The following is a 12,672-nucleotide window of genomic DNA, read 5'->3' as shown; positions in this document are numbered from 1 at the left end:
AGCCTATGGATATATACAATATTACATTGTGTCTTGTATTACATTATGTCTTATAGTGCTTAATGTAGAAACAAAAACAGTTAACAAGTAGTTGAGCAGTAGACAAGTTTATCAATGTAACGTATCCATTACATGTCATCTTATATCATTACTCATAATTGTGTTGAAAAAACCAAAGAAAAAAACAGAAAAACAAAACAGGAGTTTAGTTTCTGAATTACATTTCAGAAGGTTAGCAGAAACTTTGAAGTATCAATATTGACATCAGACCCTGTTGTGAGAGCAAATGAGAAAGAAAAGTAAAGTCTCAAAAAAGTGTTTACCAGCCGCAGAGGCAATAGGAGGCAATGAAGACTTCCTCAGTCAGATATTACCACATCTCCCTGTTAAATCGCTTAGCCGATTCAAAATTGTGTCCAAACAATGGCGTGCACTCATTTGCGATCGCCAGTTCAGCCTTAGTCACGCTTGTAAGAACCCTAGCTATAGCATCCCTTCGCGATCTTCTTCTACAACCCTCTTCCTAGAGATCTCTACTTCAGCAACCACTTCAGAAACCATTTTTATTGCTATACAGGCAAGCCAAATAATTCAGTTTCTTGCTCCAACATTTCCCCTCGTCCAGATTATTCAATTTACTCAGTTTCTCTCTCTATAGCTCAATGTGAGGCTAAAATGCCTTCTTGTTCTGATCCTTATGATACCTGGATCCAACCGAACATAGAGTTACTTACTGGTGAAAATAGAATGAAGATGGTACAATCATGTACTGGATTGACCTTATTTCAATTCAACACTTCTGATGTACAGATAAAGTTGTACTGTATTCATAATTTGGCTACTAATCAAATGAAAATGATACCTTTACCCAAGTTGTACGAAGATGATCCGATTGTCACGTGCAATTTGGCTTTCGACCTTTTGGCATCACCCTACTACAAAATTGTTTGTGTCAAAAATGGAGGTAAATTGTTGGGATCTCGGATTATAATATATAGTTCCGAAACTGGTCATTGGAAAGATGCCAATATTCCAACGAATAGAATGTCTGTTAAATTTGCCAAAGGAATATATTGTCAGGGTGCAATTTATTGGGTTGGGAATGATTTTTTAAGTTGCTACTGCTTTCGATTTGATGTTGAAGCTGAGAAACTGAGAAGAGTCTCTATGCCAGAAGGATGTCTAAGAGGTGTGGTCTACTTCAGGTACTTTGGGGAATTCAACGGGCGCTTGCATCTTGTTTGCTCTCGCTACTTGACGGAAGAAGTGTTTTGTATCTACGAATTGGACAAAGATACTGAGAGGTGGTTTGTCAAGTATCGGGTACATATGGACTTCTTGACATCTCTGTTCCCAGAGATTGTTGTGAAAGGGGTGTATAACGATTGTCAGTATGCATTTTCGATATTGTGTGTTGTGAGCGGAGAAAATGATGAAGATTCATTCCTTATCATGACTATTCCAGGCAAAGTTATTTCCTACTATTTCAAGAGGACTGGGATTGAGGTGCTATCTGAGCTTCCATCATTGGAAAAAATGAAATTTCAGGGTTCGAATGCATATCCATTTGTTCCAACCCTATACCCTTTGTGACGGAACACTAGTCAATAAAAGGTATGTGATTTAGTTCTGAATGTATATTTATTAATATTCACATATTATCAACTTATTTGTATACTTAAATTGTGTTCTGTGACGAAGTTTTGATGTTTAAGTTGTAGCATTTGGAATAACTTTGTGTGTAATCTGGTACTTATGTCATGTATTGTTTTCCTTGATAATCAATTTCAAAGTGTTCTGTGGATATATGTATTTTAACTATATGTAATATATATGTTTTGCTCTTTCCCACGGAGTAGGTGCATAGGGGGACCTTGTCCTTAGGATTCTTTTGGAGAAGAGAAGTACTCAAAATGGATGGAAATGATATGTATATAGGATAAATGACTTGTGCTGTCTCTTTTATTAGGTCTATCTTCTACAGATTTTGTTGTATGAAATTTCTTTTGACTTTTTAGTCAGCCCCCGGGCGGCAGCCGTGTTTTGACTTTCCATTTTACATCCAATTTTTTACTTAGCATATATATATGAATAAAAAATTTAAAATATGAGATTATTTTATACAGTTATGTAAAAAACTTTTTGTTGTTTTCTAAAATTGGTTTCAAATTAGTATATATATATAGTTTCAAATTATTTAAGTGGCGCTGAATATTACTCATTTGTTAAATATGAGAATCCAATAACTAATTACGATGGACTAAGAGTACTTAAGTACTCATGATGCAAGGGTACTTAATTAAGAACTCGTGATTTAATTGATGGATACAATTATTTGGCAATTTTTTGCACCTTAACCTCCTAAAGAGTGAATGTAATAATTTGCTCATCATTAGGAATTATTTTAGATCATAAACCTTATACCATAAAACTTGAAAAATGTGAAGACCTCTAGTAGGTTTTCTACCCAATATTGGTTTTTTTGATGACCACAATAGAGAAAAAGGTTCATAGAATGAAATTTTAGAAATTACCTTCCAGTTAAAGTTATAAAGGGCATCATTTTTTATAAACATATTTCTATGTGAAAATGAGTTTACATAAAAGGATAAGTTTTCAGTTTTGACACAACAAACATATACATGTCATGTAACCGAAGAACCAACTATCAAACTCACAGTGCCATGCAATTCTTCATACTTGTACAATAATTATATCCAGTTGAACCACATATAACATGGAGAATGCAAACATTATATTTTTTACTCATTATGTATTGGTTTCAGACAAGTACACAGACACGGTACTAAGTTGAAGAATTGATATTTTGAATACAAGGAAAAACAGTACGTACTTTAGTTATTGATGGATAGAAAAGAACAGATTACATAGTAATATATATAAAAAAAGAAGCAATATCTAATTCCTATAAAGCAGCAAGAAATCCTAACTGATCCTAAAATTATGGAACTAACAGAAGGAATAAAATGATTCATTCCACTAATGCAGACGCGGTTTAACAGCTCAGCAATGACTCAAAAAAGTTTAGATTATATTCTCAACACTCTCCCCCGTAATCTAAACTTTCTCCTGTAACTTCTTAATCCCGAGCAGTGAACGCATTCTTTCGAATTTAATTGTGGACATAGCCTTGGTCAGAATATCTGCACACTGCTCCTCAGTTCGCACATGTTTAAATATGATTTCACCTTGCTCAACACACTCACGAATGAAGTGGTAGAGAATATTGATGTGCTTACTGCGTCCATGAAATACCAGATTCTTCGCCAAGTCTATGGCAGACTTGTTATCAATATAGATGATGACAGTACAATGTCTCATATTAGTTACTTGTATGAGCAAATTTCTTAACCAAACTCCTTGACAAGCTCCTGCTGTGGCTGCCATGAACTTTGCCTTGCATGAAGATAGAGCTACACACCTATGTTTCTGTGAGACCCATGTGATTAGACCTTCATTTAAATAGAATGCTACACCCTGGTGCTTCTTCTCTCTTCTTTGCTTCCACCAAGGTCACTATCCGAATATCCTGATAAGATGTAGTTCTCAGTTCCCTTCCAGTAAATCAAATCGTAGTTAAGTATACCCGTCACATAATGCAGGATTCTTTTGACTGCGTTTAGATGTGTAATAGTGGGACGCTCCATGAATCTACTGACGATTCCTACTGAATATGCAATATCTGGTATCGTATGGACCAAATATCTTAGCCCACCAACCAAGCTTTTGAACATAGTAGGATCAACTGGTTTGCCTTTTTCATCCTTATCCAATTGTGTCTTCATGTCCATGGGAAACTTCGAAGAATTACAATCTGATTTAGCTTTATGCAGCTCCCTTCTTCTTTAACTTCAATGCCCAAATAGTAAGATAATTTTCCAAGATCGCTCATTGTAAATTGTTTTCTCATTTATTGCTTAAATTTAACAATGGTTGCAACACTGGTGCCTGTAATTAATAAATCATCAACATAAACGTCTATTATCAAGGCTTCACTTCCTTCCTGCTTCGTATACACAACATGTTCGTACGGGCACTTGGTGAATCTGAGCTCCTCTAAAAACTTGCTTAATTTTGAGTACCAAGCACGTGGTGCTTGTCGTAGTACATACAATGCCTTTACCAATCTATAAACCATGCGCTCCTTATTTTCTTTTATAAATCCTTCCATTTGAGACACATAAACTATTTCCTCCTATTATCCATTGAGAAACGCCGATTTCACTTCTAGATGATGTGCTTCCCAAGAATTTTTTGTTGCAAGTGCTAACAACAATCCTACCATTTCCAAATGAGTCATAGGGGCGAATACTTCTTCAAAGTCAATGCCCTGTTTTTGTGCATATCCTTTCGCGACCAGCCTCGCCATGTGCTTCATCATATTCTAATTGGAGTCCCTTTTTAATTTATAAACCCACTTTAATCCGATTGGTTTATGCTTAGGTGGTAACTCCCCAAGTTTCCATGTATCATTTTTTTCGATTGCTTCAGTCTCACTTCTCATGGCTTGTTCCCAGGCCTTTTCTTTCATGGCATTTTCAAAATTACAAGGTTCATCTGTCCTGCACAGCAGAAGTTCCTCTCATAATTCTTCAGTTTCATCATATATTTCCCCAAGCAATCTGTATTTTCTGGGTTGATCGCTGCTGCTTCTTGAGTTCTCGCTTGGGCTTTGATACCGAGCATCTGGCGATATTGTACCAGACCCTGAGGTGTTATTTGAACACTCACTTTCTTTATTTTCCCTGCCAGTTGCACCATTACCGTAACTGTTAGAGCCATCCTCTGTATTTTTTTCGGTTAGCCCGATACTAACCATCACAGGTGAACTTCGAGCAACTTGTATATCTTGTTCCTGCTGATCCCATTTCGATGCTCTGGTTTCCTCGAAAACAACATCCCTGCTCACCACAATTTTCTCATTTTCTGGGTCATAGAGTCTACTGGCTTTACTTCCAGGTTCTTTTCCAAGGTATATAACCATTTTGTTTCGATCGTCCAGCTTAGTGGTGTGCAGAATTAGCACTATCATGTGTGTCACACACCCGAAGACTTGCACATGACTGACATCCGGCATGCATCCCTTCCACACTTTATAGGGTGTCATATCTGAAAAAGCTCGAGTTGGCAAACGATTGAGTATGTAAACTGAGTGTTGAACTGCCTCCCCCCAAAGTGCTGGAAGTAATTTCATTTCTTTTAGAAAACTTCTAGACATGGCAACGACTGTTCTATTTTTATGTTCCACAACCCCATTCTGTTGAGTAGAGTATGGAGCCATAAGGTGCCTTACAATCATATTCTCTTCACAATAAGAATTAAATTAATTTGAGCAAAACTCTCCACCTCGACCAGTCCTCAATACCTTGATTTTTTCTTCAGAATTGCTTTCAACAAACATCTTAAATTTCTTGAAAGTTTCAAAAACATCATATTTATTTTTCATCATATATACACACATTAATCTATTGTAATCGTCAATGAAAAATAGGAAGTATTTGTTACCTCCCTTTGTTGTTGGTGCAATTGGTCCACACAAATCGGCATGAACTAGTTCCAGAATTCTTGTTGCTTGAAACTCAGCTTTGATGGGGAATGGATTTCGCGTCTGCTTGGTCATTAGACAAGCTGTGCATATACATTTACCCACAAATAAGTGCCACTAAGGACCACTTTATTTCCACTCTCAGATAGGTGCCTAAGGCTTATAATGTTGGGTTTCCAAGGCATAACACGCAGCGGATAAATGTAAATTAAACAAAATATTTTGAAATCCAAAAACAGGATCCATGTATAATTATGGGCAAATTATGGAGATAACGAATCATTCCTTTCAAGAGCTTAATTTTCACACGGGTACCTTCAAGAACGTCTCACGAACTTGACTACGGAATGGATGTACTAGCCTCCTTCTTGACGATCTGAATTGCCTCTGCCTCTCTTTGCTGCTAGGATTTTCTCAAAAATGTACAAGCCTCTTTAACCTATCATTATGTATTTATAATGGCCGATTAAAAAGGCCCATAACAGCAAAGCCCAACCCTAGTAGGTATTGGATTAAATAATAAAAACGAATTTCTATTATTTAATTAATAACTAAGTCATACTTAATTATTATGGGCAAAAAACATTCCCTTTAATTCGAATTTATATTATCTCAATTAAGTCTTACTTAATTATAATAAAATTCAAATAATCATCAATTAATTTAAATCCATAATGTAAATTAACTATTCCATTAAGTGCTCTATTTGTGCGACCCTATAGGCTATTATTTAATTGGCAATAATTTTATTCTCTAATAAAATTATAAACAATGAGCGGTATCTAGTAATACATCATTGTTACCCAATTAAACAATAATTAAATCGTGATTAGATAAAACCTTTCGTGATTAATGTTTTTCATGTAATATAATCCCTTTAACCATACATATTATAGATTAAACTCGAGGCATGTATTTAGTCATCCTCTTCAATATTTAATTCAGGTTTACTTGATCCATGAGTAGATTATCGAGACAAATCATTATTTGAGCATGGCCATGCTTTTATAATCTCACTCAATCAAGAGGCCAATAATATCTCTCCTAATTATAGGAGGGTGAAATCCTTTATCTATCATTCATATTTCTCATACGACTCATGATATAACCGATGTCCACTTTTATCATCACCCGATCAAAAGTAACTTTTAATGTAGTCAAAGTATATTAATCCTCGTATACAAATATTATGATTTCAAGTCAAAGGATCGTTACACCATTATCACTGTGAGTCTTTCTTATGACTTTATTAAACATGAAGAATCTCACTGTGGGTCTGTCTAGTACCATGTACTCTCACATGTACCTATGTATTGACTTTAGTATCCCCATACTTATAACCAATAAGATGTGGTTATCTTGTCAAATAACATACTAGTCTATCTATGTATTATTATTGTCCTATATAATAATACTCGACTAGGGACCTTTAAGAATATGAGATATTATATAATCTCAAGTTCAAGTCATATACTTAAACTATACAATTTGTATCATGATTCTAAGGACATTTATTATGCTAACAAAATATCGCAGTAATTAAGGTCATAATAAATATATTTATTGAATGATCAACTGACATAAAGATTATTAAAGAATAATGTATTGCCTCTAGGGCACCTACACTAACAATCTCCCACTTGCACTAGAGCCAATCACCCATATATCTAATACCCATGGAACTAGTGTGACTATCGTGCTTCTGCTGCGACAAGCCTTTGGTCAGTGGGTCTGCAATGTTATCATTTGTGTGCACTTTACATATATGTATATCACCCCTTTCATTAATCTCCCGAATAAGGTGAAATCTCCGGAGTATATGTTTAGCCCGGGAGTGTGATCTAGGTTCTTTAGCCTGTGCAATGGCTCCATTATTATCGCAGTATAGATCAATGGGATCTGCGATCGATGGAACCACTCCCAAATCAGAAATAAACTTTCGAATCCAAACGGCCTCCTTAGCTGCTTCACAAGCTGCAATGTACTCAGCCTCCATTGTAGAATCAGCTACTGTTTCTTGCTTTGAACTCTTCCAGCTTACAGCACCTCAGTTTAGACAAAACATAAAACCAGACTGTGATACAGTATCATCTCTGTCTGTTTGGAAACTTGCATCGGTGTAACCTTTTACGACGAGTTTCTCTTCTCCTCCATACACCAGGAATGAATCTTTAGTTCTTTTCAGGTTCTTAAGAATATTCTTAACTATCGTCCAGTGACCTTCACCAGGATTAGACTGGTATCTGCTCATCATGCTCAAAGCATACGAGACATCTGGGCGAGTACATACCATTGCATACATGATAGATCCAATTACTGAAGCATATGGAACTTTATTCATGTGGTCCTTCTCATCCAATGATTTCGGACACTAGTCATTGGAGATCGTTATCCCTTGAGACACGGGGACATATCCCCTTTTTGCATTTTACATTCCAAAATGATGCAAAACCTTATCAATGTATGTGCTCTGAATTAGACCGATCATCCTTCTAGATCTTTCTCTATAGATCCTCATTCCTAGAATGTAGGATGCCTCTCCTAAGTCTTTAATGGAGAAATTGCTCCCTAACCAAGTCTTAACAGCCTTTAGAGAAGGTATGTCATTCCCCATTAGTAGTATATCATCAATATATAGTACTATAAATGCCACATAGCTCCCACTAACCTTCTTGTAAACACACGGTTCATCTTCGTTTTGAACAAAGCCATACTCTGTGACTATTTCATCAAAACGGATATTCCATCTCCTAGAGGATTGCTCCAATCCATAAATGGATCGACGCAATTTACATACCTTTCCAGCATTCCTTGGATCGACAAAACCCTCAGGTTGTGTCATGTACACATCCTCTTCTAGGCTTCCATTAAAGAAGGCTGTTTTGACATCCATTTGCCAGATTTCATAATCATGGAATGCTGCAATGGCAAGTAAAATCCTTATAGACTTGACCATAGCCACTGGTGAGAAAGTTTCATCATAGTCAATACCATGAATTTGTTTGAAACCTTTTGCAACCAGCCTAGCTTTATAGGTCTGAACATTTCCATCCATGCCCTTTTTCTTCTTAAAAACCCATTTGCACCCTATGGGTTTTACCCCTTCAGGTGGATCAACCAAAGTCCATACTTGGTTTTCGTACATGGAATCTATCTCGGATTTCATGGCTTCAAGCCATCTCTTAGAGTCTGGACTGTTCATTACATCTTGGTATGTGAGAGGCTCATCTTCATCTATGAGCATCAAATTACCACACTGAGTCATGAGGAATCCATATCTCTCTGGCTCATGGCGAAATCTACCAGATCTACGAACAACCTGTGTTTGTTAAGCATTATCATTATTCTGCTCTTGTTCCACTTCAGGTTCAATGCTATTTTGCGGTTCTCGATCTTCATCGAGATCTATAGTTCTCCCACTGTTTCTTTTGGAAACAAAATCTATTTCCATGAAGACAGCATCTCGAGCAATAAACACTTTCTGCTGAGAAGGACTATAAAAATAACACGGCTTTCTTTCTTAGGGTATTCTACAAAAATGCACTCTTCGGATTTAGGTCCAAGCTTGTCAGATTCTTGACGTTTCACAAACGCCTTACATCCCCAAACTTTCATAAAGTTCATGCCTGACCGTTTCTCCTTCCATATCTCATATGGAGTCTTTTGAACCTTCTTAGTAGGAACACGGTTAAGTGTGAAAGCCGTTGTTTCTAGAGCGTAACCCCAGAAACTAATTGGAAGATCTGCATGACTCATCATCGATCGTACCATGTCCAACAAGGTGTGATTTCTCCTCTCTGAAACTCCATTCCATTGAGGTGTTCCTGGCGGAGTGAGTTGTGATATAGTACCACACTCTTTGGAATACTCTCTAAATTCAGTGCTTAAGTATTCACCCCCACGATCGGATCGTAAGATCTTAAGACTTGCATCTCCGCCAATTTGCTTCTCTACTTCAACCTTGCATTCTTTAAATTTTTCAAAAGAATCGGATTTGTTCTTCATAAGATATACATATCCATATCTACTGAAATCATCAGTAAATGTTATGAAGTAGTAGTAGCCTCCTCTAGCAATTACACGCATTGGGCCACATACATCACTATGTATTAGCTCCAGACGTTTAGTGGCCCTTTGACCCTTACCAGTGAAAGGGGCTTTAGTCATCTTACCAAGCAAACAAGATTCACATTCTTGGTATGATTCAAAATCAAACTTATCCAAGTATCCATCCTTATGTAATTTGGATATGCGTTTCTCATTTATGTGGCTTAGACGACAATGCTAGAGGTATATTTGATTTGAGTCATTCATTTTAAGTCATTTATTTTCTATATTACAGACAGGGTTATCTAAATCAAGAACATATAAACCATTAAATAAACGCGCAACAACATAGGTTAAATCATTCAAAGCAAAAGAGCAACTGTTGTTCTTTATTGTAAATGAAAAACCTTTCTTGTCCAAACAAGAAACAGAAATAATGTTTCTGCGAATCGCAGGCACGTAAAAACAGTCTATTAGTTCTAAAACAAGCCCAGAGGGCATAGATAAATAATAAGTCCCTACAGCTAAAGTAGCAACTTTTGCTTCATTACCTACTCTTAGGTCCACTTCTCCCTTAGCCAAAGTTCTACTTCTCTGCAGGCCCTGCACATTTATACAAATGTGAGAAGCACATCCAGTATCAAATACCCAAGATGTAGAAATAGACAAATTGACTTCTATAACATAAATACCTGATCCAGAAATCTGAACTGCTTTCTTTTTCTTCAGATCCTCCAAGTAAATTGGACAGTTTCTCTTTCAGTGACCATCTTTCTTACAGTAGTGACATTCACCCTTGGCCACACCACCTTTAGGCTTTAAAGCCTGTTTAGGACCTGACTTTGGCTTGGGTGTAGAATCAGATCCAATCTTCTTCTTACACTTCCATTTGCCCTTCCCTTTGGCCTTACCTTTATTTCCCACCATCAGTATGGGAGCAGGTTCAGCTGTCTTCATGTTGGTCTCATATGTTCTCAACATATGCAACAATTCAGTAGGTGTGTTGTCAAATTCATTCATATTGTAGTTCACAACAAACTGAGTGAATTTATTGTTCAAAGAATTCATGATTAGGTCAATACCAGTTTCTGGACCAATCGGGAAACCCAAAGTTTCAAGGTACTCAATGTAACCAATCATCTTCAGAACATGTGGGCCAACTGGTTCACTCGCCCCTTGTTTGCAATTAAAAAGTGACTTACTCATGTTGAACCTTTCTTGACGAGTTTGGCTTGCAAACATGCTTTGCAAGTGCTCATTGATAGTATATGCATCCATATGCACATGGTGTCTTTGAAGCTCAGCACTCATAGTTGCCAACATAAGACATGCAACATCATTTGCATCATTCTCATCCCTTGTGTGTGCTGCTCGTTCATCAGCAGTAGCACCCTCAGGAAGGGGGCCTGGAGGAGGAATATCAATGACATGAAGCTTGCGCTCCTGCCTGAGGACAATCCTCAAATTCCTCTACCAGTCTAGGAAGTTGTTTCCTCCTGTCAGCTTGTCCTTCTCAAGGACCGAACGTACGGATAGTGTGTTTGTGTTGTTTGCCATTACTCAGTATCTACAATAATAAAAGTGCAAAATAAACATTAGATTGTCTGAGTTAAAATTTTATGTTCATATGATTATGATATATTCATAATATATCTCCCACTATTTTTTTTATCAAATTAATAGCCCTAACTATTAATTCGGAAAGTATATCCCATAAATCTTTCTAGTGATCCAAGATCCATATTTCGTCATGTTCTAAGTCAACCACTGGTATCCTTAAAACATGATTATTTAGGTAGACAACAGTTGTCAATTATATCATATATAATTCTTGGATAATTTGGTGAACAACAATTGATCTTATCTATCTAATAGATTTTTAACCAAACTCTATGCTTCTAAGTTCGTAATAGTTGAATATAACCGTTTATATTCACCTTATTATGATGACTCGGTTAAGTTAGACCCAATGATACAACGTCCGAATATAACCGTTTATATTCGTCGCATTTCACCATGATAGATAGGAGTCCCCTGCCACTAACAGCCCTTCCCCTTATCGATCTAGGATTTAATGAGTGTTCATTTATTGGAAAGCATCTGATTAAAACTTAATATTTTTACCTAGGAATTTTTAATTTAGAACGATCATGATCCCATCATAAAGAGATTCCCAATTTTTCCTTGAATAAAATACTTCAAATCAATACTCGTCAATGGTTTGATTTCCAGGTAGTGGAGGAGTCACATCGGTCTCGCTTAAAACCCACAGCCTTACAAGTTCTATGAACCCGTTGTTGACAAAATCGCCCCATATCAGAAATAAAGAAAATTCGTATTGTATTCCGTGTTTCATAAACACAAGAATCTCATTATCATTTGTTAATTTTAAATCTTGAGTCGTTACAGATTTTATCTTGTTTAAAGGCATGTCATGGGTAATGTATCTAATACATACATGCATCATTAATCTAATTAAAACATGCATTTTCTACTCTACACATACTATTTATACATCATATGAAAAGTGCGTAAAGTAAACGTGCAATAGTTATGGCCCAATCCTATGTGATCTTTTTAGGCTAATGAAAAGATCAAGGTCAGTCTATGGTGTAAAAATAACTATTACATATGTCTTCTCTATTGCTTTCATTGTCTCCTTGGCCTCCATAGGATGCCTCCTCTTTCCCTTGTCCTTCTTGGATGTTACATTAAGAATCATACTAATGAACTTACAAAAGAACTCGAGTTACATTCGAGATAAAACAACTACAAATAGAAAATGACATGCAAGTCGTATTTATTACAAACCAAAAGAATAAACCATTACAACTAAGGTCTTAAGGTCATAACTATGCACCATGCTCAAGAAACCATTAAAGAACATGATAGATCATATAAAAATGACATACTATTTATCACTTATCATGATCCAATCAAGAATAATAAATAAGTAAAGCATATGTCATAAGCACAAATTAAAAACGAAACCCTAAGCACGCGGATCGACCTAGTAAAACATGTATCAGAATACTATTCCAGAAGCATGTATCAGTATA

At 36.3% G+C, this 12,672-nt stretch overlaps 1 protein-coding gene across 1 annotated transcript; it reads left to right on the top strand.

Moving 5' to 3' along the window:
- Positions 1-286: 286 nt before the first annotated feature.
- LOC141718432 (F-box protein At5g07610-like) lies at positions 287-1,593 on the top strand. The gene is made up of 2 exons (XM_074520819.1): positions 287-577; positions 811-1,593. The coding sequence occupies exons 1-2, from the start codon at positions 287-289 to the stop codon at positions 1,591-1,593; spliced, it is 1,074 nt and encodes a 357-aa protein (XP_074376920.1).
- Positions 1,594-12,672: the final 11,079 nt, after the last annotated feature.

This window comes from Apium graveolens, chromosome 1, assembly GCF_009905375.1.
Source record: "Apium graveolens cultivar Ventura chromosome 1, ASM990537v1, whole genome shotgun sequence".
In the NCBI taxonomy this organism is placed as follows: domain Eukaryota; kingdom Viridiplantae; phylum Streptophyta; class Magnoliopsida; order Apiales; family Apiaceae; genus Apium; species Apium graveolens.
This window is presented reverse-complemented; position numbering and strand designations above follow the sequence as displayed.